This window comes from Bombus vancouverensis, chromosome 11, assembly GCF_051014615.1.
Source record: "Bombus vancouverensis nearcticus chromosome 11, iyBomVanc1_principal, whole genome shotgun sequence".
In the NCBI taxonomy this organism is placed as follows: domain Eukaryota; kingdom Metazoa; phylum Arthropoda; class Insecta; order Hymenoptera; family Apidae; genus Bombus; species Bombus vancouverensis.
In genome coordinates, this window is record NC_134921.1 from 9,009,939 (window position 1) to 9,037,218 (window position 27,280).

General features: G+C 41.9%; 1 protein-coding gene across 1 annotated transcript; it reads right to left on the minus strand.

The window, feature by feature from the left end:
• Positions 1 to 44: 44 nt before the first annotated feature.
• Positions 45 to 26,726, minus strand: LOC117162066 (BMP and activin membrane-bound inhibitor homolog). The gene is made up of 3 exons (XM_033343905.2): positions 26,220 to 26,726; positions 1,585 to 1,836; positions 45 to 1,117 (listed from the first exon to the last, which is right to left on the minus strand). Exons 1-3 carry the CDS (start codon positions 26,350 to 26,352, stop codon positions 864 to 866), a joined length of 639 nt encoding a protein of 212 aa, XP_033199796.2. The 5' UTR covers positions 26,353 to 26,726; the 3' UTR covers positions 45 to 863.
• Positions 26,727 to 27,280: the final 554 nt, after the last annotated feature.

Consider the following 27,280-nt stretch of genomic DNA (forward strand, 5'->3'; position numbering starts at 1 on the left):
TGTATATGTAATTATAAAAAAAGGAGGAAATAAATAGAGACCGATTACTGAAAAATTATTTCAATGTATTTTAAGTCGATTTTCGTATCGATTTGTCCCTCATGAGTAACACGTGTTGTAAAACAAAGTCGTGGTACATTTAATAATATAATTATCATACAAGTTATGTCATACTATCACAATATAGTATATTTATATGGAATACGATTACTATGTCAGGAGTACGTGATGTACTAGAATAATTGATTTGCGGAAGAAGATATCTTATACAATTAAAAAAACAAGTATCAGACTTTTTAGTGTTCTTCGTTCATTTTTCATCGATATCGTTTCTCGATGGAAAAAATGATTCTTATTGCAGGATTATATGTGTATCCCTTGAGATTATATTGTAACATTACTATGGTCTTCTGTCTAAAACCGTCTTTAACATTTGAAGTTCGACGATATCGTAAAACGCGATTACAATTACAATTTGTACGCCGCCTAAATAAGCGAATATCATTTAATATACGATACAAAATACATAATCTATTTACAATGCTACAATAAAGGCGTTATCATGCGTATCATTTTTTTTTTCTTTCTTTTTTTTTTGCTTTTAATTAACGTCATATACAAAGGCCCTGTTTTATTGACCTTTTCTCACTCTTCAATCTTTCCTGTGATCATTCACAGGATCGTCGTTCAAAGGAATTGCAGCTATCGATGCACAACACGCAATGTTATAATTTACAGCAGTCGCTTTTTTCACAAAATTCACAGCCAAGTGGAGCTATACAAGCCCGCTAGCTTTCTAGTTAGTCTTACTAATGTCTATCCGCTAGAACACTTTATCGAACGTCTTTGGGATTGCGAGATTATTAAACGAGAGGCACTTTCGGTGATCCTAATAACGGTGGTCCATTATCGGGCATTTGATGTGATCCGAGTTTGTTGCTTTGCGTCGGCACAGGCTGAAGTAATTTAGTGGCAAGAGTGGCCAGTATCAGTAGAGCGATTAGACCGCAAATCGGTACAGCGATTGTGGCAGTCTTGAACCATCCATCTGTCGCTTGACCTCCGTGATTGATCGGCTGCACCGGACTGAGGAAAGGTCGTTGGTCACTCACCAGTACTGTTAACAATAAAAAGTCTTTCGTTACATACCTAGCTGTTTGAAATAAATTATGCAAAACGTTTCATTATTCATAAATTCACACAACCTTCGACTTTCGCCATTGTTTTAAATCACCGGTTCGAGGCTTCGTAAAATTCTCTTCCTCTCTCTCTTTCTACATATATATATCTTAACACATATTTATCGAACAAGTGGAAATCATTGAACTCAAGAATTTTTTCAACGTATGAGAAATAAATTTGAATAATCGAGTTAGAAGGAAATGATATTGTGTTATCTCGCACTATCTATACAAAACGAACGGAGCGTGACTTGTATTAGAAAAAAATTCGTTACAAAATAAACGCGGAGACGCGTACGAAAATAGCATTATAGAGAAATGCGAAAGCGCCACTTCTGATGGCATCGCGTCGAGTTAAGTCCACGCAATTTTAATGATCTTGCAATGAGAATATTCATTCAACCTTGAAGAGTCTTGTTGAGCCTGTTTCTCATGGCTGGGCTATCCACGTGGTTACAGAGATCTTGTTCGCAACAGAGGTATCCCGTAGGACATTGCTGTTCTTTGAAGCTCTCATCGAGGCAGCCACTGTAGGCGCTATGTTCTGCTCTTAATAATGATGGATAAAAGCAGCCCCTGCCACGGCACATGTATCCTTGAGGCACACATTCCGGTTGATTGCAATAACACCTCACTTCTCGGACGTATGGCGAGTCTGCGAATGGAAAAAATATTGAGATTAATTAATTTTTGTTATTACGAGAGGAATTCAAATCGAAAGATTTAACAAGATTAAAAAGGACCGGTGAAAAGAATTGCATGCGAGGACATCAAGTTTATAATTTGAGAGAATCACGGCAATGAAACAGGAATACCATTACGAGATCAGCAATACAAATTATCTCCAGCGCTACGCTCGAAATTGTCGGACAGAGGGAGAGAAGTTTGAGGTCAGAGAACATTCTTCTCAACTGGAATAATACCGAAAGTGCGATAAAGCGAACAAGACGTCTTTCGTTTTTCATGCTGTTTTTGATAATAATAGCCTTGATTGATAATAGATGATTCATTCTGATTAATGATGCAATATTACGGTTCGTCTTTACATACGCTAGATTCCCTTGTACTTGTCTCCAACATCTCGGATATAACAAGATTCTATCAACGAATGTATATACTAGTTAAGCGATATACTGCACGTTCTACTAATTGATTACATTTCATCTTTATTTATAAGCTCGTATAGTGGATAAGACAATTCGAGCGATATAATTCCACTATCGTTAAGCGTTTTCACGTTCAAGCATCTTAAGCATAACTGCGTTGATATACTTGGCGGCCTCCCTTAATGAGTACCCGACTGAAAGTCATAAAAGATTATACCCTGGTCGTTGCAACAGCTATACAGAGAGCTTACTTTCGTTTACCTGCCGGCTACCAAGCCCTCCTTCGTTCGTCGATGAGACTTATAATTTTATATAGGCTCGTATAAATATCTTAGTACATACATAATTCGACAAAATGCGAATCGGCATAAGATGTATATCTACGAGTACAGCGTATATCTCGCTAACGTATTTGCCAAACAAATTTCTTAAAATAAATGGTAGAAGGACAACAAATTTTGATAGAGAGTAATGTTTGAGATGTTTTGCTCGAACAGACTACAACCGGGGGGTCTGGAAGAAATCCACGGCGAGAAACAGGCTCGATACAACACTGGGACCGTGCTTGACATAGCGTAAATATACATTACACCGAGAGAGAGTAGAGTTCTCTCCGCGGTGTGTTAATGAGGGCCGTATGAAATAAACAAAGAGACACGGAGCAGTTCGCAGTGACTAACCATCGTACCGCCTGTTTATTATGATAATGCGAAGCCATCTTTATCCGTGACTTTACTCTCGCCCGTTTACTCTTCTCTCAGCCTCTCCCTTCACGTTTCCTTCGGCCAACGGAATAATTTATTTTGCTGCACAAGCTGCCATGTGGATTTCACTGCAACCAGCTACGGTTTAACGAAATAATTCATTAGCATGATTGAACGTTGCCTCTCGACTATTCTCATGAAACTCTCAAGGCGATATCGCGGCAACCTTCTTTTTGTCTTCTGTCATCGAGAAACAAAGCTACGCAACAGATCGATCGATGCGAAACTTCGATATCACGAAGCGTGTCAGTCAGACCCTTTTGTCGGTGGAACAAAGAACTTTGGTTTTGTAACGATTAGCCGCAGCAAACTTGTTTATTATGGTAATGCGAGACCATCTTTATTCGCGATATTACTTCGTCTACCCCTCGAATCCTCCCTGCGTCATTCCCCGTTAAACGATCCTTTCTCCCTCGACGAAACTTCTTACGTTCCCCTCTTTCTCCGACTTCTTGCTAATAAGCTTGCAACGATGCCCTGCCTCTGTCTGCCGTCTCTCTTTCTCTCCGTTCGTCTTTCGTTTTCGTTCCTCGTCTTTCTCGTTTTCTCCTCTCTCATCGCGCATCTTCATCTCTGTCGCGTCCACGAGGCCCGCCTGATCGGCGAATAAAAAACGTTAAAACAGCCGAGTCACAAAAGAAAGATTAAAGTGGAGAGAATATATGGAGAGAGGCATGCGGCCTCTCGTTGTGTGCACCGTTGCGTTGTTGTGCCGCAGCTCGCTCGGTTGGTCGGCGGCTCTCACGAGCCTTCAGAGCGACAAAGCCACCGGAGACTCGTAAGAGCCGTAAGAGGGTTTCAGGAAAACTTCTCTTCGTAATTCTCCAGATTACGTAAACTTGTTGCGACTAGTTTCGATCAAACGCAAAGAGTCCTCGTTCATCGAAGGGTTCTTCATACGAACGACTCGGCCGTTCGAAACTTTTACGAAGATTCCGTTCTGTGAGTCAATTATAACGTAAGTACTTTTTCTCAAAAAGTATCCTCCGATGATGTAACCTCCGATACGACGTCTATATTTTATCTTACGTTACGGTTCAGTGAGGTAGTTTGAAGTTTCTCCAGAAAGGTATACACGCCTTTCTTTTTTCATCGGAGCCGCGGAACGTGGTTAGGAGGAAACTAGAGAGAACTGTATCTACTCTGTGGAGTAAGGGGAGAAGGGAGGAGAGACAGAAGAAGCTGGGGAGAAGGGCTCCGTGTGCGTTTAAAATAAAAAGGGAAAGAGGGAAGCAGCGGGAGGTCGAGAAGGCCCGGGCAAAAGAGAGATACGGCCGACATGCCTGGAGCCGAAGAAGACCCGTCCGAAAACAAACAGACTGCTTCGCGGGGTCGTTCGTTATGCGTCCATGGCATATTAATTATTTCCCGACGGGCTCTACCCCCTGTCCCCCTCATTCTCTGCCCATGTTGCTCGTATTTCTTTTTTTTACATTTTTTCTTCGGTTGCTAAACGATTACAGGTTCGAGAAGCACGTGAATCGATGTTCTCCTTCGATTTCTTTTACTGCGTTATTTTCATAACAATTTCTCGATACGCACAGTGCGAGTGTTCAGGCATTTTTTATCAAGTGCGCGAAACATTTGCTCAAATCGGTTGGAACTAACGATTAAAAATGTGAAACACGTGGTCAAAAGCGAAGCATTGCGAAATTCGTTCCACATTCGACAGATTGCCTCGATTTAATGACGTTATAATCCGTAATTTATGTAAATGCGCGCGTGTGTGTTGCGAATTGAATAAAGATCACGGGAGGAAAGGGGAGAAAAAATATACGTTGCGATGCCGCGGGCAAAAAGGTAGACAGGTCTGAAATGCTTGACGAACGTTCTCCTCTGTGTGTTTTGCGCTCGTAAAACTGTCCGATTTCTTCGGGCATGATTGGCGAATTCTTCGTATCCGTATCTTTCGATAAAAGCTTCTAGCGACGCACACTACGGGAGTACGCTTTCGATGATACTTAACCTTTAACATACTGACGTTAGATATGTGTAGTCGGCCGGGACATCGGATATATCTAACGAGATACACGTGCTGGTTACTTGTAACTCTCAGATAAGCTTGTTTATTTGTTAAAACTACAACAACAGGCTCGAGGGTTCATTTCATTTGCTCTTTATCTGGGATTAAATATTCATTTATGTAGACGAATTCCAACTACATCACATCTCACCCTGTTGCTCGTTCGTGTAAAAGTTAGCTAATTAATCGAATACTTTTCGCCAATTAACTCGCGAAATATATATTTCCGATTTCATATTGTATGCGTTGGATGAAACATTTTGAAATTTCATTAGCACCGTAACGGAACTGTTACGATTATACCGGCAAGAGTTTCAAACCAAATCTATACGTATAGAAGTTATAAGATCTTTACTGTAAATCTGTATCGAATAAAATTTGGCTAATGGACAAAACTCGTGTATGATCGTCGGGTCTCGTTGCGACGCTAATGAATTCTCAAAACGTCTTGTATAATATACACAAAATATGTTCATAAATTTCAACGTACGTAAACGCAATGTTCTTTGAAACTATTTTCTCATTAGGCTTCGTTAGAATTTCACTCGGCAATAAGAAGCTCGCTGGGCAAAGCCCGGCTCGATCGACGTGGAATTCAACGAGCAAAAAGATAATCGATACTCGCGTCGATAACGAGTCGCTAAAAGCGCTCTACGAAGGGTTTATCCAAACGACTCGTGCAACATGCCCGAGGATAGAAAGCCGTGCTCGACGGAAACTTGATTTGAACGAGCCCCGTTGTATATGCAATTAGAAGAGCGACGACCCATGTACATACATGCACGGGTTGCGTCGTGGCTGAATGTACACCACCGCCGGGAATGATGAAACTAATGAGTTTCTCTCGGTTCCTTCAAGTGTATCCGTAATGCACGTACATTGCGTAACAACGTCCCTCGTATGCGCGCACATTTATTTAAATCTAGTAGATTTTATTTTGTTGCAGAGGACGTTTAAGAGGAGACGAGCCGCGGCTGCGCTAATGGCATTACTTGGCCAATTACAAGGTGAACCGAATCGTCGATGACTACGAATATTGGATTTTCTAATTAATAGGAACAACGTTGACTTGTTATGTAATGACAATTAGTGGCCGTTGTCGGGTAACGCCGATTAATTATCAGCTCTATTCGTTTCGGTTTAATCATGCCGAGATTTATTTTGCTTCGTTGGTGGTATACTATCGAATACAGGTAATTCGCGATCTCTGTTCAGTCGACGAGGGAAAGGACACACGCGTGACTAATTTCACAAAATTCTCTCATTCTGCTTAGCTAAAATATTCTATCTGCTGCTACAAGATTTATCGAGGAGGTTTTATCGTTTTCTTTGCGCGATCATTGTCCTTTTTTTCCGTTCGATTTAATTATAATTTAAAAAATGCTAGATAGGATATTTTTAGCAAGAGGGACACAGTAAGATTCGTATTTCGATTTTTGTTTCCTTTTCACCTGATCGCGTGTTACTCTAACGAAAGCGTGACGAGAGAAAGTTTATCGCTGTTCTCAATTGTTCATTCCGGTAACCGCGTTATGAGGTAATTGTTAAACACAGAGTGACTCGGTTATCTTAATTTCTAATTAGTAACGTCCATCGTTCTAAATTGCCGCAATTAGTATTCTACTGGGACATGAAGCGCGTTGGTGGCCAAATGTCACCATAGCAGCGTTGAATTTCACAGGAGCACACCCATGGTTACGAATTCGTGTTGTTTCTGCCATGGCGGAAGAAAGTTATCATTACGTTACGGGATCATTGTCGCTACGGGGAAGAAAAAAGAACAGACATATCGAGATAACAATCAGGGATTACGATACAGCCAAGATTACAACTCCCGGTGACCGTGTATGGGTTCGCGTGCATGGAAGACGAATGGCTCGCGAGAAAAGGGGTCGTTTCATCGTTTCTCAATCTTGGCAATGGTACACATCGTCTTTTGTGCGTGCCTCATCGGCAGCAGGTCTACCGGGCCTGTCGAACGAACGATCTTTCACTGCTAACATGGCAAGATGCTACGGAATTCGAAACGATCTCTGCGGCCACCGAACCTATTTAAATCTATCCAAAGCGACATAGAAAATTCCTACAAATGTTCGATAGTCCCGTAGCGACAAACTCTTTGACTTAACATCGGTATAGCATGTAGTTAACGTAAAATTCGAGTACGAAATAGTTGCACAAAAGTCAGCCAGAAGTAAATTCTATAGCAAATGTTCACAATGCTTAACTATACTGGGTTTCTCGAATTTTTGTATCACAATTTCACTGCCAAATTAACAAAGAAAGACACCTTTGGAATTTCAAGACGTTTATGCATAAATTTGCAGTATCGTTAATGCGTCGATTTTCTAAATCCAATCATCCTGAATTCTTCGTCGTTTTGTTACATCATCGAAGGGTTAAACGATGTCGGGTCGAAAGGATAAAAAATCTCTTTTCCCTTCTACTATGTGCCGTAACACGTGTAACAGTTATTACCTAACTCGCTTCCATCCACGTCTCGACGATAATTCGCTGCAAGGATCGACAGATTGGAGGACACGCGATCCAAGCCAGAAATGGCTGGAACGAGCGGCGGGAGTATTAAGGTAGCGGTGGGAATTATAAACGGTTTTTAAAACGACAAGAAACAAAAGGAAAGAAAGAAGAAAGGTTGGTGAAACGAGTCACGTCCTGCGATCCACCGCGGGACACCTGTTCGTGCCCTGACCGCGAGTGGGCTATGAACCTACGGAGTTATGCGAAAACAAAAAGGTCCTCGAGAACGAAAGGTTCCTCATCGACGCCGAAAGGAGTGGTCACCGAAGAGAAGAAGAAGAGGAAGGAAAGGAGGAGGATGGAGAAAGTAAAGGAAAGAAGGAGGACGAGAACAGAGGGACCGGTCCTCGGAGAGTTCCCCGAAAGATTCGTGAGAACTTTCGTCGAGCTGGCACGCTGTCTTCGTGGTATTCGAATACGCAGGTCGTCGGATCGATCCACAGGAAGAAGGTTAAGAAGCGATCCGCGATGAATGGGATCGGATACTGAACAAATTTGGTACACCTTTTATTGGCTTCCTTCGATATCTCCCATCGGTGGATACCTTTGCAGTAACAGCTGAAACTCTTCCACGATGGTTTCTCAATTATTGGGATTTATAGCGGCATGCGAGAGTATTTGAACATTTGTCATAGAAAATATATATATGTCGGAGATGAAAGGACACCGGGCCTTCGCTCTGGAACTTCGGCAAAATCCATAAAATTGTAATTAAAGTCTACAGCTATAATTAAACAATTTGCCGTCATTCTACCCAATTGTACTTATGTACTCAAGGCGACAATCAATCGCCGAACGTAGCCGCGGCCAACAGGGCGGGCGCTTCGTCTAACAAAGGTGTGGAGTGGTAGTATGGCCCTCATTAAAAGAAATACCCGCAGAGGTACTCGACAGTAAACATTTCAACGGTTCCTTCGGGCAAAATGATTACAAGATGTCGATGCACCTACACAGCACAAGTTCAGCTAGCCTGAGGACCCGCTATAAACCTTAGGATTTTGTTAATTAAGTTTCTTTAAACGGACAAGCAGTCTTTGTCCCAAATTTCTGAACGAAGGCTATCCTCGACGAATCCGATGATCTCGTGTCATTCTCTCGTGAGGTCGTATTAGCGAGTGACTTAGTGTCTGTACGCTCGGTGGATATTCCACGTTTTAACATAGAGTCCGACTTAGATTTTGTGAGCATGTACATCTATCATCCCATTGACCACGGATTCGTTATCGAACCTAAGACCATTATCACTAGTGTCGCGAGTGTCTAATCGCCGCGGTTGATTGTAAAGTCTGTAGTATCCATACTCGTGTTAATAAACCATACCTTGGTTGTACCATAACGATGGCTAAGTCCAATGAAGATTTATCAAACATATTCTTTTTACATATTATACATAAAACATATTATACATATTCTTTTTTCGTGCGTTATATAAAACATTTAACGAGACACGACTGTCATGCTTATTTTGGAAAAATTTGAAATCAATCTGAAATTGCATATAGATATAAGAGCTATAAGGCCTTTACTGTAAATTATTACTATAAAACGCTAAAAAATTAATGTTCAGGATAAATTGATCACCATGGTTGGGTCTTAGTGAAGTTGGGAATCAGTGAAGTTTTAAAATGTTTCGTATAACACACACAAATGGTTTTTATAGGTGTTCGAATACTGTGGTTAATCGCTGTATGTTTGATAGGAATTTTCGAATTGGTATTTGAAATAAAACGATATGAAAGATTTTCATGAAGCTATGCTTCAATACAGACGACAGATATGCTAATCGTTGAGATTAGTAGCGATTAGTAGAAAGCATCTAATTGGGTCGTTAAGTTAAAGTATATGGATGTTTCTTTCACGGAGATTTTAACTATGAGAATACTGGCGGGATCAGGACAGTGGACAACCGATAAAAGCTGTAACTAATGGTACCCATTAAACGGGGCCGGGTACCGCACCAAATTTAGTTGACTCTTCATTGACTTGCAACGAAAGACGGCCCCGTGTCTCTCTCCAGGAGGTCTACGATAGGTTTTATTGCAGCTGCGTGGATATTTTGACCACGCTGAATGGTCCTGGATCATCAAGGTACGCGCATGCCATGGCAGCGTTATATATAATCTCAAAAGACAACTGTGCATCCGTTTAATGGGTTTGAACTTCTTCTTTTTTCCTTTTTAAGAAGGATGACTGGCCAAGAACAAGGTACCGATTAAACTTTTTCTCCTCTCGAGGAGATTTCATGTTGTGTGTGTGTGTGTGTGAGAGAGAGAGAGAAAAGAACAAAGATATCCTTAGCAGTTTTTTATGTCCGATATTAAGAATGAAATTAATTTTCTTACCAAGCAACTTTGCGTCTCGGGTCTGATTGGAACGCTGTCTCGGTTAATGATCTTGAAATATTTTTCGTAGATGCACAAACAGATTAAAACCACAATGCTGTACAGAACATATTTCGTCGAGTACAGAGTACAAGAGTATTACAAGGTTACGCGAAACAGCCATATAATACAATGGGGAGTAACGGGGTGAAGCAATTTCTGTGGGCAGGGGCAACGATGCAAAGCGGTTCGCCGAATGCACGACAAGTGCACCCGCATAATAGGCCGGTTCTTCTCCCTTCCTCTTTTCTCAGGCGGACGACTGGTCAGGAACCCGGAGCTCAATAAAACTTTTGCTTTTCGTGGTGTTGAGAAGTCCTTCGCTTCCTACCATGGAGATGCGAGCCGGGACCGGATTCCGCGTCGAATGGAAGAAAGGGCTGTTTAAGTTCTTTATCGACGGTGACACGAGCCAAATCAATTTCACGAGTGTCCGCTTTCTCAGGTGTCGTAATCTTCTTCGACGAAACTTTACGTCTCTTTGAAAGTCGAAAAGTTTCCATGCCTTTCTTTCGTCGACCAGATCAGACCGGTATTAGGTCAGAACAATTTAAGAGACAAGCGGAACGATAAAATTGTTATTTTTTCAATTCTCAGTCGCTATCCCGATATAACCAGATGATTTTTGAAGATAGTAAAGGAAATGCGAGTTACACGAGGTTTACGTCTTTGTTTTGAAGCTGTTTGGACGATTTCCTAAAACTTTCATAAACCTCGATCGATGTTGGCTCTCGTAAAAATCTACGAAGATTATTTTTTGGCAGACGAGAAAAATTGTTAGTACCTTTGTATGCAATAAGTTTGGTATAGGATGATTGGCAACGAATGATTGGAATGTACGATATAAGCAATTGATCGTCGTCGATCGATATCTGTACAGGCGTAGTCGTAGTAAAACTGACAGTCACGCGTATCGTGTACAAGTAATTATCATCATTTTATTAAAGGTGTAAATATAATCGCGAATATACATAACAAATCGTTCCATTTCGGTGTACATTGTGGATCTGTTGGTCGATTAGGAGACAAGTGTACAAGAAAATTAAATTACCACGAAGGTAACTCTACCGTGGACGCGAGACTTTAAATCACCATGTAAATCGACGATACGATCTTCGGACATGGAAGTGCCCCTCTGTACGTGCAGATCGGTTTGAGTCAATTAAATAAGACGAAGCTTTACTTGGTCGTTTCGTTAGCTGGCTCGCCATCGGCGGTACTAATTTCACCGATTGTATCACGAACGCGAACGAAGAAATTTATGGGGCCTAATGGGCCGAATAAAGATTCGTAAATCGAATAGAAGTAATAAAGTCAAATTGAATTCGCAGCAGACTATCGACTAACCGAGACACGAAATTCGCGCAGAGACTTGTAACGTTTGAGGCGAAGACAAAGGGCCGGTAAGTCTCGATACAAATAAAAACTGTATTCCCGTGAACTTTCTATGCTGAAATTATACAGAAGAGGTATAAACCGTCCGAGATCTCTGGTCGAAGCTTCCAGCCGCAGGCAGTTCTCTTGTAACGGATACATGGGTCAAAAAATTGTCCCCGGCCAAGGGTATCTCCGGCTTTCGGCTAATTTTCGTTTCACAAAGGGTATGTACGAAGCTGGTATTTGCGTTGGGACCTGTAACTATCATCCCCGGAGTACCTGGCCATTAAAGAAGAGGGCAAGGCAACGCAGCGAACCAAGCAAAGGACGGGGTGGCAATTAGCAAGAACAATAGGGACCTGGAGGCCCTTATTTCTGGGAAGTAGGAGGAGGGTCCCTCTGGGTCCTGCCATTCCAGAGGCCAGGTATATGTATTTTAGACTATAACCCACTGTCTTGTCATGAGCTCGTGTGCGTGCTGGTCTACGCAAGCCTTGGTATTTCGGCGCTAGAAGGCAGGTTCTTGATGTTTTCGAGAGAGGCAAACCAGTGATTAGCCCTACTTAACTCGACTGCGTGGACGCGGTGCGGGCATCGTCAAGTAAAAGGCATCCTCATCAATTACATGCAATTGCCAAATTGCTCCAAATTACATGCGTGGATCGCGGACCTTTTATGATAATACTTGCTCGTTTTGTTTCGCCGGGTATAAGAACCACCTTTAATTATCGCTGCTCCGGCGCTCCCCTTTCGAATAACGCAAACGTAATCCGATAAAACGAAACGAGTCCTTTGGATTTCTAGTATTTTTTCCATACCCAACGTTCTCACGTAAAGAGCGCTGTTACCCTTCTAATTTTTCACTCTTGGCCCTCGAGATTCTTCATATTCTCCTTCCAAGACGGAAATCAACGCGCGATATCTCGAAAAATGAAGAAACGCTGGCTAAATCGTTTTAATCGAGAAAAGTAGAATAGTTATGCAGAGAATCACTTTGAAGAGAGATCTTGGAGTGGAACGAAGAACAGAAAGAGTAGAAGTATCGTTTACAATGTTGCTCGTTAAAAATTTGTTCGTGCGCCGTAAAGGAAATTGTGCCATTTTCGCGTTACGACGCTGCAGAATACCGATGCTCCGAATCGAAATTTTATAGCGTGCCATTGGGTGTTGGATAAAAGTACACTCTCACGATAGCTTGTCACGCCCCTTTGGAATAATGTCCTCTTATGTTTTTCTTCCTCGTTCGTTCGTTCGTTCGTTCGTTCGTTCGCTCGTGCGTACGGCTGAAGTGCAATTGAACAGCGCTGACTACATATAACGATGGTTCTTTAAGTGCGTTGGCTGAGTAAATAGCACGGATCGCTAGTAGAAATTGGCTTGCGTGTCGATGCAGCAGTCGTTGATTAATCGTAATCACCGAGCTATATTATATAAAACACAAATTCGTTGAACATCGATAGTTCAACAAAATAACGTCGAAGGCACCTGTTATCAAAGAACTCGAAACATGGTATACATGGAACACATCGCGTTATTAAATGTCGCTTTACGCTGCACTAAAACTCGAATCGCATGTAAATTCGTCAAAATATCGTACGTTTAACAAAGTAATCTCTGCGCCATTCCTTATATTTATTTTTTCAACGATTATTTTGTTTCATTGATCCAGATTTGTAAGTTTCGTTTGCGAGCTGTTATAATCTTTTCGTTTATAAGTTTCTATAAAACGATTTATACATTTCTATTTTTTATTCGTTTCGATAAAATTCATTAGACAATTAAACGACTAGAACAGCCATTGATTGCTTAAAACAGAAACATTTTTAATGAAAAAAAAAATGCAATTTCAAGGAGTAGAATAGGCCAGGTCGTTGAAAAAAGTTTTTCGTTGGTAGTTGTGATCACCCAAGTAGCCGGACGTTTTATCCTGATCGCTCAAGTATCCAATGATTTACTAGAAGAACAAAGAGTCCGTGGGCCACCCTGAAGGAAGTGCAGTTCAATCGTTCGGAACAGGTCTTCCTCTTCGCAAGCCAGGAGGAAGTGAAACCTTCAACGTTCCAACAAGCGCATCTCGTCTGGTGAGCGAGCGTCTACAATTACGTTAACATAATCCGCAGGTGAAAAAAGTCGATTAGGGTAACGTCACATAAAAAATCCCGAGGAATGTGGTAGCCGAGCTTTTAACAGGTTTTTACGTCCACTAAGGACGCACTAATAATTACGTGGAACGCATCTCCTTATTTGTCCCATCGGTTAATTACACCTGCATTCAAGTCTAATAACCAGGTTTTACATCGGTATTTACGTGTCGGTGTTTATAGTAGTATAACAACACGCGTCGTTGCGTTCCTCTTACGATTACGGCCAATGATCAGAGAACCGTATCGCGAGATCTCGGCCGAGTGGCGATCAATCGGAACAATCGGGAAACGTTGCGAGAACACGAGCAAATTGCTATTTGCACATACGTCTAATTGCATCGGTAGCCCGTAAACACATGGTTTAAGGTGTGTATCACCTATACATCTACAAAGTAAACCGCAACACAAGGTTGATTTAGTTGTAATAAGAGGTTTCTCGAGGTATCGCTCTTCGAAGAGCAACAGTGCCTTGTTTGGATATCTTGCGACGTAAAATGAGCTTTGGAAATCGAAATAGTATTTTTCTGTATAAGTAAAAAAGAACGTCGGAACGAATAAGGAACCGCGACCCAAAGGTACATTACCTACCGCGTTAATCGTTAGCAAGCAGAAAAGAAAGCAACGACGACGGTTCGCCTATCGTCATAACTCTACGTTCTCGTGCGCGGTTTCCTAGCTTTCCGTCCTTCGAGCAATTTGTTTCACATGGCACGTATGTTAGGTGCTCACGTGCGTGTACGCGGTTCAGGGAGAGTCGACGGGGACTTTTCAATGGTTTTCTTTCCTTTTTTAATCTTTCGCCTCGGTTGTTACACGCCACGTCTTGATGAATACACGACGAGCAGTGTTTCCATGAAACGCATGGAATCCTAAACATCGCGAGGAAGAGGGCGGAAAATCTCGTTTGAAAGCGCACGATATAAAGAGCCGGAGAGCAGTCATTGAAGTTGTTAGACAACGTGTTGCCGATGAACGTAACACAATCGAGATATGTATCGAGCATAAAAGACTTTCCTCTTTATCCCATCCACGACTATTTTTACTTATGTAATTCCGCCTTTTAATTATCATAGCGAGAACGAGTATCATGTTTTCTTTCCACCAGTTTTCTTCGTATATTTCCTTTTACGGCTTCCGTTACGCGTCAGAAACGTTCGCCTGTTGGATTCGTAATCGTAAGAAGCGTGCAAAAATTCAGTTGCAACAAGTCGCGTGACAACTGGCGCGTGCGTGCGCTCTCCTTTGCTCCATTCGTGCGAGTCCATTTTTGCGAGTAGCACGCAATGTCTTCTTCTTCTTCTTCTGTATTCAAAGAATGATAAGACACCGAGAGAGATTGGCCACTTTCAATGTAGGAGTAATCGCCAAGAAGGTAACGAGGTTGAGAATTAACATTCCATTGACACGAAAATGGCAACGATCGATAAATTCGTGCCTGCGTTAAATCACGATGTACAATTGGGTGACTGAGTGGAAGTGGATTTGTATTACCACCTGTGCATACAGGTAGATTCGAGGAGGCAAGTATTTATAGAGATGTCTCCTTGGAATCGTTGACATTGATTCTGCAAATCTGTCACGGCGTCCGCTATATATAGAGGCTCATTGTAATTACAGCGGAGTAGGAATACGCTATTAAGCATAGTTAATGCGTAGAGCGCTCGTTGGCTGCTATGTAGAAACGATCTTCAATGTTATTTAACAGTCGAGCAGCGCGATAATTGCCCGATCGTACGCCGATTATTGCCTGGAGTATGCAAACGACGACGATTTACATTTTTGTGCGAAATTGCGCCGACTATTATCGATGATATTCGGTAAATTTATTTCTGCCCGAAACTCGTACGCCATTACGCTTTAAAAGGAATAGCTTAATTATACGTTGGAAAAACGACGACGAATGCATTATGAAAAGTTGTTGAGACGAGGCTATCAAAAGTTTTGCGAAGCCGGCCATTCTCTGTAATTTCTGTAATTGCTAAAGCAAGCTGCTTGCTTAATTTGAATAATTATCCGGTAAAGCGGAACCTACGTGTTCCGATCGTATCTACATGTCCGCTTGAGTGAACGGCTGCCATTTTTTCCTATTATTATCGGCGCCCGAACAAATGCATTAATTAAGTAGCAAAGATGGTGCCCTTTCGATACCACGGGCATAATTGCTTCGGTTTTTGCTACCTTTTAAGACGAAATAAAGGTCCCATTAATAATGCGGCTTCGCCTGCTGCGCGTTAAACGAAGCGATTTATGAATAAATTACAATAACTACGTTAATTATACGTTAATTAATATTAGGTATCATATCTTAATTGGATAGCGTAATAAAATTCCTATAACGCTAACTATATCATTTAAATGTAATCCCTGTAGGCGATATGAGTCATCTATCTGAGCGAAATTTCGCTCGTGAATTTCTCTGGTTAATTTTAATTTTTTCTTTCTTTCAACAACCTTCTATTCGACTTATTGATTGATTACACATCGATTGAAATTAGAATGAATCAATATATTGATTATATACCATATGGTAGAAGCTTCGACGAGTATTCCAAAATTTGGCCGGATCTTTTGAAAGTCTAGAATACAGTAAGAAAATTAGTCGTATACTTAAACGATTCAATGACTACGTACGAAAGGTAAGGAGATACGCTCGTCCATACGGAGATTTCAATTAGAAGACGGATTAGATTAGAAGACGGAAAGAAAAATGACTGTGAGGCTGAGTTATGATTTCTGAATGAAATTGCATGGACGAAAGTATGAAAATTTAATCGAAACTTTGATGAATGGATATTATTATATCATTTATGTGAACGAAGTTCATTGAGAAGTAATTTTTATAAAACCAAGCCGAGCGTATTAATGATGTAACGTGATCGACATACATGATTGAAAGAATGTTCACCAGTGGTATAGTACGTATAACGTGCAAGGGAATTGTAGCCACGAGCGACGTGTCCTCCATCGAGCGTAATTTGGCAGCAAATAACTCGAGAAAAGGAAATAGCAATCGTGCGTGCAAGATAAAAAAAAAAAATATATCCCGCATAACCACATTCTGTGTGCAGCGATAAAAATGCATCCAAGACTTGTTTAACGTTTTTACGCGTCGCGTGTTTAGCGTCTAATATATTTCATAGAGGAATTGCGACAGCTTTATGCTTTTAATATCGGTTGATCGATAAAGAGAAGATAACCATCTGCTGTAATTAACCTTTTCACGTCCGATATTGCGTTTATAGAATATTATACTTTAGTGAGTTACTAATACACTAATAGACGGATGTTTATGCAATTTCGTATTTCTATCGATCGGAGATTTGTTTCACCTATTAAATATTTTAACGATGTTTTAGACATTTTTTTACATATTTTCTACGCTGCACATTCTGTGTATTTTTCTACTTTCGAGCTTACCACGAACGCATAAGCATTCGAAAGGTCACAGGTGACGAACATAACGTCACGTTTGTCGTAATGTCGTGAAAACTCACCGGTAAAGAATCGTCGCCAGAAATCTTACTATTCGATGAATTTCTACTCAAACTTGAGAACACTCGGAGGTATCGATTTCGATTAATTAGGTTTGCGGAAATTGAGTGTTTCTAGAGTTTGTCGATTCACTGACGATCCACGCGTTCGTTTCGAACGCGGTCACGAACGACGACAAGCGGCAAGAAGTCTTGTGCCGAAGGAGGAAGGTTGCAACTAAGCTAATTGATCAAGACTGAGCGTGCCGTTAATGGCGATCTGTACGAGTGTCGGAAACACGTGATTTTGATGCTTGAAATGACCCGAGGCAAAGTGAGAGATTTCGATCCGTCTTCAACGCGTGACATTATCCAAGGATGGAAATAACTGGTTCGCTTATGGTAAATGTTAATTCCAGTTCCTCGAACGAGTTACTCTCGTTGAATTCCGTTCCCTTTGTGTAGGTACCACCGATGGAATGTGCAAAATAGAGATATCTTAGATGTATGTGTGACAAATGCATCGCGCAAATATTTACACAGCGATAGGATAGCATAGCGGTTAACACTTACGTTCATTGCTAATATTAAAACGAAAAATAGGTAATTACGTTATTTACCGTGACTCAGTCATTTGAATAATTTGCGTTATCTCGACAAACGATACGTGCAGCCGTCCGCTCGAAACAAAACGCTTTATCGACTCTGTCTGGATAACGCAAGCTATTTACCGATTGCACGATTAATGGACACGCTCCTGGTTTTAGGTAATTAGTTAACCTTCGAGCGATGGCTGGTACCGTAATCACTCAAGTCGTTCTTCGTCATACGAACCTATGCTCATCATACTACCCACATGAAGGTGCCATTTTATACGAAGAAAAACAGGATATTTTTGTCGATTTATTTATTTCAACGTCGCTTCTTAATTAAACGGGTGAATTTTAATGTATGACGCAATTATTATAATTTACCTAATATATTAGCGCGAAATAATTTCAGTCAATTTTTACCACGTATTCTGCATCGTAATCGTACATAAACGTAAAATTCTGGTCGACTAACCGTTTCCTCGGTAATTTAGATCAATTGCAAAATTTTATACGACGACGGTAGGTGCCCTACTTCTGAATAGCAACGTGCTCTTAGGTCGACGAAGTTTTATGGTGAAAAGGCGTCTGCTCAGCTGTGAAGTAATACGAGACTGATTGAGAACGTACTAAATCGAGCAACTTTGCCGTAAAAAGTAGAAGATGTAACTTCTCGTGTTTTCCTTTATCATCTCCGTGTAACGTGGACGTTCAGGCATTGAGATTTCCTGTTTCCTATGCGATACGCTTGTATTATCGCATTTGCATCGCAGAGAATAACCCACTTGAAACCTGTGACAACGGTGAAAGATAAATTGCCCCGTCGTTATTCGCGTAGCAAACATTCCTCCGAAAGTTTCACGATTATTAGACACGTGAAAGCCGAAGGAAAAAGCAGCGAACGCAGTTGGTCGCAGAAACGGCTAAGCCCGTTCATTTGAATTCGATGCATCTTCGGTTGCAGTGGACGCATGCATGCCGCATGCGTGCGTGCCTGCACGCGGTATCATGGCGCATACGAAGCACCGAATTAACATAACGCGCGCGACTCAGCCTCGAACTCTCGCGCGGGTCCGGCCGACAGCCGTCTATTCGAATGCCACGAATATACATAGTTCCCCACCTCTGATTGATAGCCGATAGTAAATAGGGAACGAAATGGTCGCGGCTATATGCGGGCCGCGTGACAAACGCATAAACTCGGCTGTGCGTATCGCGTATGTTCGTAGTCTACGTACGATATATTATTCGACGATGAACGCCGCCTTGCATTTTCGATCGTTTGATACGAAGATTATATGGCTCTTTAGGCGCCACCGACTCGAGGAATTCTTTTGTGCGCGACGCGTCTCGTCAACAAATCAAATTCCGAAATACTCTCGCGGAATATCAAGCGTTTTCAATGCGAGTTCATGGCAAAAGTATCGAGCGGTATTGGCCGATCGGGAATGCACGGGGAAAGGAAAAGTGTCGGGCAAATGGGGTCGATGGTGTTTCCAGAAGATTGAAAGCTTCCGGGACACACTGTCCGTACCGAAGCATAATCGAATCGGTGTTACATCATCGAACGGATCGATATTTGCACACAGGTATCTTGAAATCGAACGAGAGATAGAAAAATGAAAGATTTGATTGAATGTAAGTATCGCCCGAGGCTTGGCTGTACCGTGCCGTGAATCGTGGTACAGACAGTGACTCGAGGCGCAATATGTCTTGCATTTATGATGAGAAGAACGGAGAATTATAGCTGTTTGGCGCCACCGATAGGAAAAAGAAGAAAAATATTCATTACCAATCCAGGTCTAGTGACGTGCGAGAGGTTTAACCACGCCTGATGCACGTCTCACGATAAAATATTATACTATAGATAGCGATCATTCGCAATGACTATATATATTTGTTTTTTGATTTCCTTCTTTTCCTTCCTCGGACGCATAAATTACGATTGATTTCAATTGCAAACTTCTGCCGGCTTATTGCAATAACACAGCATCGTGTGAATTTCCGAGCGCAGTAATGCACGCTGCGTATCGTTTGACGCATATTTATCGCACGCATGTGCATCGGACAACGGATGGTAAGGGTGCACTGGTACCATTGTTGAATTACAACAAGTTCGATAGGACGGGACACGCGTTTCAAGCAGTCGAGTTATATCTGTCCCTCGGCTGCTACTTTTTTCCCGATGCCCACGCATATCCGTTGGCTTCCTCAAACGAAATTAATTAGAAAACAGTTTCACACTTGAAGATGACATTTGAGATGATCATGATGTATGTATGAATGAACATTTTAATCAACAAATTTTACAAACTATTTGATTTTTCCATCGTATCTCTTCCATTCTGCGAGACATTTCAAAAGTATCAACGACAAATTATCAACGTTTACAAAAATAGAGAAAAATTGATCTTGTCACGCTTGTATCTCATGCGATCTTCATTTTCGATATTTCAAATTGCTCTTTTTAACTTAATAAGAAAAATTAAGGCGCCATTATCCATTCAACGTCTCGAACACATTTGTCCACGTGTGTGGTCGTACGTGCAAGTCTCGACAGCTTGAAGAATGAGCTAAATTCTCAGACAGCAAACATCGTCTCCGTAACGAGCGCCATTTTTGCATATTATGTATTCGTGGCTAACGAGGTCAAGTTCGAGGAGGTAAAATAACCAGAGAGAGAGAGAGAGAGAGAGAGAAAGAGAGAAGTATTCTTCGCGTGTGTCGGATTGAAGTAGCTCGATAGGAATATATTCGCGGTATCAAGAAACTTTGAACGGAAATTCTATGTTGCCTCTCGTGTGCTACGCAACGAAAGTCATTAAAGTCATTAAAGTATCCACTTGGAATCGAGCGTGGCAGACAGTGGACAATGATTGCGAACCATCCGGTGAAAGTACGACCATTACCTCGCGGCGTAACTGATCCAACGTGATTACTTTGATTAATGTCCCTCTACATTTAATTAATAACGGAAGAGTCGAACAACCGGAGAAAAAACGAGCGGGTGAATGAATTATCGTGCACGCTCGCCAGTAATTTACCGTCTTGCGAATAAACTTTCTCCTTCCCGTTGACATTTCTTAAATTTATGGAGTTGGTACAGCGGGGGCGGCGATTCCAATTAATCGATCGTTATTTCTTAGTAAATCGATGTTAATTACTCGCTGTTCGCGCCTGTCGATCATCGACTTGGCTATCTTTTCGTTCTTTTTTCTTTTTTCTTTTTCTTCTCTTCTTCATTGCCGATTTCGACGATTTCACGAGTCGCCGGATAACGCGACTCGACTTGTCTTTTTCTTCATTTCGCCAAACGCGTAACCCGATCGAATTTAATTTAAGCATTCGATTCGAGCGATAGCGAAGTGGCCGTAAATAACTCCCGGTCCCCGATTCGGAAGCAGATAGCAGTTGATACGTGGGTGGCGCGTATGGAGCGCGAGGGCGCCAAGAAAAATGTCTTAACTTTTATCCGTAGTTGTGTGCTGTGTATCTCTACTCAGTGCACGTAATAATATCCCAAGCTGTACGCGACAACCGTCACTTCCGTGTACTCTGTTCACTCGCAGATTTCTAGATACGAAACATAAGATAGCCATCAAGCGTCTGCGATCCGTTCAAAGGGAAGACGAGGCTAGGAATGTTCTCTTAGAAACTTTCGTTGCATCGAGATGAGCCACGAGAATTACCAACGAGATCATTCGCTTTTTCCATCGTTACTCCCAAGACAAAATGTTTTCTTTACGTTTTTACGTAGAAATCGAAAAATGGCAAAGTTCTCTCGGCATCTCGTTCCATCGAGATATCTAAACATTCCATCGAGGCAGAAAGATTATCCATTTTTCTCGTCGTTATCCTTCGGATAAAATATCTTCGTTAGTTCTTGTGCGCTTTATCGAATCGAAACGAGACCAACGGTGAACCCATACCCGCGAAACCACTTCGAAAGAGCATAGCGGCGCAACGTGCACGCGTATTGGTAAACGTGTATGTACAAAGCTGTGCACGCCGTATATTTACGTACGCGTGGACGTGTAGAAGACAAAGAGGCATAAACTCGTCACGCACGCATGCACATTTGTGTGGCCGACAGGCGCCACCGTGCCGGTTCTGTGTACGTCTGTGTGTAGACGAGCGCACGTAACACCAGCTGCAACTCGGCCGAGTGTGAACACGTGAAACACCGGCCGTACTCGCGTGTGCGTGCATGCGTTACGTTTGTCGGTGGCGCGCGGATGAGCTCGCATTTTTCGACGCGGTTGCTCCGTTCGAGACAGAAGTTTGTAGTTGCTTCGCGACCATTCCGACATTTTGCATCTTTTCTTTCTTCAACCTGGACTTCTTTCCACCATTGAACTAACACCTCGAGTCTTCCATAGCGTTTCTATTCGTGAATTTCTATCGAATAATGAAATGTTTGTATCAAACATCGCTCTTAGTTGCATACTAAAGAGAGTTACGAGAAAATTCTTAAGTTGTCTAAAGTTTCTTGATAAAACAGGTTTCTCTTTTTCTCCTCACAGAGACAACGTGGAACGTCGTACAGCGGATACACAAAGCTTTACATACTGATTAATTAGGTCGAAGTATATATTAAATATCGTATCGTTTAGCGATATTCTCATACGATCAGCAAAATTCGATGCTATAGAAACGAAATCTACAAATAGATAAAAAATATTCTCGATTGGAAGATAGAGAGATACGCCAATATTTTTTGTAAACACCGTAGCCAAGATATTTTGAATCGTACTTGAAACGCTCGCTTCTATTTGTCGCCGACTTTCAGTATTATTCGAGTTCGTCAGAAGTCAAACCGATCGATTCCACGTTTTACAAAATTCTCAGTTTCTTGATCTCATGAAAACCCAGAACTCGTAATATAAAAGTTTCAAGTTTAATTGGCTTCAAAGGTGTTGAAGTAATTACTTTAAGAAAAACACTACATCTTTACTTTTGTACATTCGTGACCTGGAGACCGCTGTTACGAAGAGAATAGAATTTAGTGAAACAAAAAATTAAAAATAAGGAGAGGTCCATATTAGTGTGTCCTTGAATATAAATTGTGTTTTGGATTACAAAGCCTAGAAACAAAAGAGATATAAGTAGAGTTCTATTGGCGTTTCTTGTAGCCTTCAGCTAAAGCTACAAGGTTGACTTTTTGGTAATGTCCTTTGCTATAAATATATGAACGTGCTCCCTATCACAGCTTCTTCTATTGTATTGTAACGCTGTAAGAGTGAGAATCTGGATCAGCATATGCTTATACCTTTATTTATTTCAATATATTTTTGTATTACAAATTCAGTCGTTCGTTACATTCTATCAGTGAATATGAACAAAAAGTTCGCTTAAAACCAATAATTTGATTTTTTTCACTGCACGATGCGCGCAAAAGTGTCTTTTTCTTTCTATCATTCGGACTAATGCTCGAATCAAGGATGATCGTTGCGTAAATTCGAAATTTCAATTGATTTACGATTCAAACGATTCTCGCTCGATTCCCGTTCCAACACACAAACGATAACATTTATAAAACTGACAATTGCACGTCTGGGATTCGAAACGAATGAGTCATATCGTAAAATCGACCTCGCTAGTCTATAAATATGCAACCGGCTGCACGAACCGAACTGGGAATTATCACAATTCCGTAACTTGTTTGTATCGCATAGATAAGAGACTCGAACCCCGTCGATTTACGTAATTTTTAATGAACCCTTGCAAATACAACGTTTTCTGCGCACGACTCGCCGGGTGCAGTCGTTAAAGCGACACGCATTGTCTCTTTGATCGATCGGAGGCTTCGAGCGTTTCCTGATACACCGCGAAAGCTAATCAGCGTTAATGATTCTGGGAAAACTGCGTGCAACTTTCTAATCTATGTGCACTATAAATATAAAATTCTGCATGATCGTTATTCCTCGAAGAAGAAGAAGATCGACACAGCTTGCAGATAAACGGTCGGATTCGTCGGATGCATTAGATTAACGGCTTCTTCGCGATCGTCGAGCGTCCAGGGAACAGACAGACACTGAGAAAGATGGAGAAAGAGGAGAGTGGAGAAGGCATTTTTCCCGGGACGAAGAATGCGATGTGCCGCGTGTCTGAGAAACTATAACGTCAGCGAAATGGTTCCGTGAACCGAATCCCATCTCTTTCTCTGTATATGTACGTAGGATTCGCGAGCGCATAAACAGATCTACGCGTGCAAGCAGAAAACTCGAAGATTAAAAACACGCTGTTCGAACGATTTGTCGAGTAGGAGTATCGAGGAATCAACGAAGAAGAAGTTAGGTAACGCGTAAAGATACAAAATCTGTATAAGCCGTGATTTATTGTATCGTCTGGTTGCATAAGAAGACTCTTCTCTTTCATTATATCTGCCAGACTAGACAAAAGTTAAACGATTATCCACGAGCATCCGATTCGAAACAGACGCTATTCTTATTATTTCGTTGTTCGCGAAACAACCTGTTAATCCGATCGTTTCTAAACAGAAATCTCGATAATCGTGGAATTACAAGTTAAGGGGAAATTCATTTCTGCGACGAATATCTTGAAACTTTTATCCACGTACATTTCCAGCGTTTCTTTCAAACTTTACCAATACTTGTACTCATACTTGTACCATATGTCGTAGAATTTTCTATAACACACGTATCGTGTCTGGGACAAATTTCCGCAAACGTAGTTATACCTTCGCGAGCCTGTCCGCATCGACAAACGATATTGTACCTAGTTTTGCCACTGTTTCGCGTTCGAAGGAGGAGATTTGTAAAAATGTGGCCGCATTTAAAGCGTTAATACGCAAGAAACAGGCACGTTTCTCGGCACGTTGTCCATGATGCGCGTGCGATTCACGATGCACGGATGGAGACTCGCTGGTATACTGGTATACTTGCGTAAACGAGGACCGTGCAGACAAGCGTGTCGGAAGGTAAAGCTATCGTGCACATAGGCATTATATTATATACTCTGCTATTCGCGCGTCTAGCTGGCGCCCGACACATACTTTATCGTCTTTCTAAACTCGGTATCGTACGAACGGTAAAATTTAAATATTTATTATTTCGCAAGCGCCTCGAGTTTGACCGGAATTCGTGTAGCTTGGCCACGTACGTCGCGGCTGATCCCGCAGGACTCCGTATCGTATCGTAGGCGCCAGTCGATCGCGTAAATCTATCGATCGATCGTGAATCATTCCAGCCGGACCACAACGAGATAGTAAACCACCGTGCTTCCCTTTTTCCTACGATTTTATCGTTCTCTACCGTCTGTTCTCTCCTCATCCATTTCGACGTCGTATCCAACTCAATTTCTCTCGCGATTCTTCCTATTCCACTTCCTTCGTTCCATCGTTCCCGATACCTGGCTCTTCGGTGCATGTGCTCTTTTATTTTACCTTTCCTTCGAGAAAACAAGACCGTCCTGTCTGTGTCACAGAGAAAAGGATGCTCCTCTTTCTTCCCTCTCTTACTTGGTCGAATACTCACGTGCATCGATAAGACGTTGAAATTGCACGCGTCCTTAATTGCGCCGAGCGGCACGAAAAAACGGCAGACGAGTTTAAAACATGCCAGCGCAAACCTTTTTTCCCTTTCGTTCCGGAGAACGTACAATTTTGCAATTACCGTAGCTGCGCTGTGTGACGTTGGCATACCGCGTCTGCATCTGCTTCCCTCTTATCTCGCGTTTCTTTTTTTATCGTCCGGACACTTGCTTAAACGATTCCAACCATGCATCCTGTGCTCCTCTGTTATTTCCCTGGTTACATTCGACAACGATAAAACCCGCTCTATCGAGCCTCTCATTGTTCCACAGATTATTAATGTCGGATCTGTATCGCGTTCGAACGATACTCCCGCGAGACTTTGTTTTCGAAGCAGTTTGACAAAGCGTTGGGAATTTTCGTGGGTTATTCTACAAACCCGAAGCGTCATGGGACATGCAGAAAAGGCCGAGCCAATTAATGTACTTCAGCGACTTCAGTGGTCTTAATTTAGAGAGCGGCGTTTCCCGACTTTTATTACTCCGGTGTCAAAGTCGAATGGCAGCGGTCGAAAAGTTTCCTGGCCGCCTCGTTTAGGAAAATGACTCGTCACGAGTGCTACCCTTTGCTCCTCTATGTTTTGTAAAATATTGCTACATTTCTCCCCTAATTATTTCCAATGATTCGTATCGATCCATCTCGTTCCGGAAGCATAGTACATGCCGCAACTTTAATTACGTACGGTGTATCGATACAAATCGCTCGAATTGATCGCAGATAAGATACAGTTTGCCCTCCGAGGAATCCACTCGATGCAATTCGAGGATCGATGGTTTTTCATTGAAAAATACGTGCAAGGTGCAAAGGCCACGTGTAATAATAAACTTTGACCGTATGACAATGAAACGACACGCAGAAGCACAACAGTTAGCATTAGCAAAGAATACGGGACAACTTCCGGATCTACGTAACTGTCGTTCGTATAAAATTCGACTCGCCCGACAATAGAACGTCAATTCCACTATTCTCATTGATTTCGTCCCCGTGTCTGGCGCCACCCACGTGTACCCGTTGACGCGGCCGTTTCGAGCCACGGCACAGGCCGTATACCCTGACTTTCCCATGAAATCATGCACTGAAAATGTAACCTTACCATTGTCATCGGATTTTCCCTCGTTATCGGCCAGCACCTCGTAGTCCCTCGAATCAAGATCCATGGAAGCACCAATGACCACAGTTAGACTGGACACCATCGTCGCAAGAGTCAACAAGTCCCGTGTCAACATTTTATTCTAAATTTATAACATGCACTCTGATGTGTCAGGATATCGTTAAGGACCGCGTTGCCGATCAGTGTTAGTGTAACGATCGCGAAAAACAAAATCAACGGGAGCCACGATCAAACCCCATCGAATCGTCTTCGATTAGAATACCTCGTGGTCACGATCGATCGATCTTTTCGTCGATCTTCGAAATATTCATAACGAACGGAAGAATGGTTTACGGAGTAGACGTGTGGTGGAAAAATTTGGAAAGATTCCACGAGCGTCCGATGCCGACGATGGTCGACGCTTGACTGACTGACTCACTTCGGTCTCGAAAAGCAAACGCCGTGCAGCCGGACGACTCCGCCGCGGCTGGCGCGCACCAGGGGCACCCGCCGAAGAACACTCGCCAGATAGTTTTTAAACGAGTCCCGCCTCCGGCTGCGATAGTATATGCCCCTTGTCGGTGAGCCACGCACCGTGAACGCGTACAATACGCACGTTCAACGGCTGTCGTTAATCTATGATCTACCTTCCTTGACTCCGGTCGATCCCGAGCCATCGCTAGAAAACGTATAACAAATCCTAACGAATTTGTAGGCCATCCATTTAAACGTATCACGAGAGAATATTCGGTTGGAAATAATCTTCCGAGTTTACGTACGAAACTCCAAATTTTGTCTATTTTTGACGAGGAATTTCCTTGGAGCGAAGTTATCGTAATTTTAATTTAATTATAGAATTTCCACGGGTTGGTATTCGATTCGATAGAAACGGTTCGTTTTGAAATTTATCCGATTTTTGATCAATTAATCTTTATTTTCAACGAGCAGTTACATATTTCGAAGTAAAGTTCGCGTGGAAATAGAATTTTTAGTTTGCTCGCTCATCGTTCATCGTTGTATATCGATACTTGTCGAAACAGTTAGGTGGATTTAAACCGATCAAT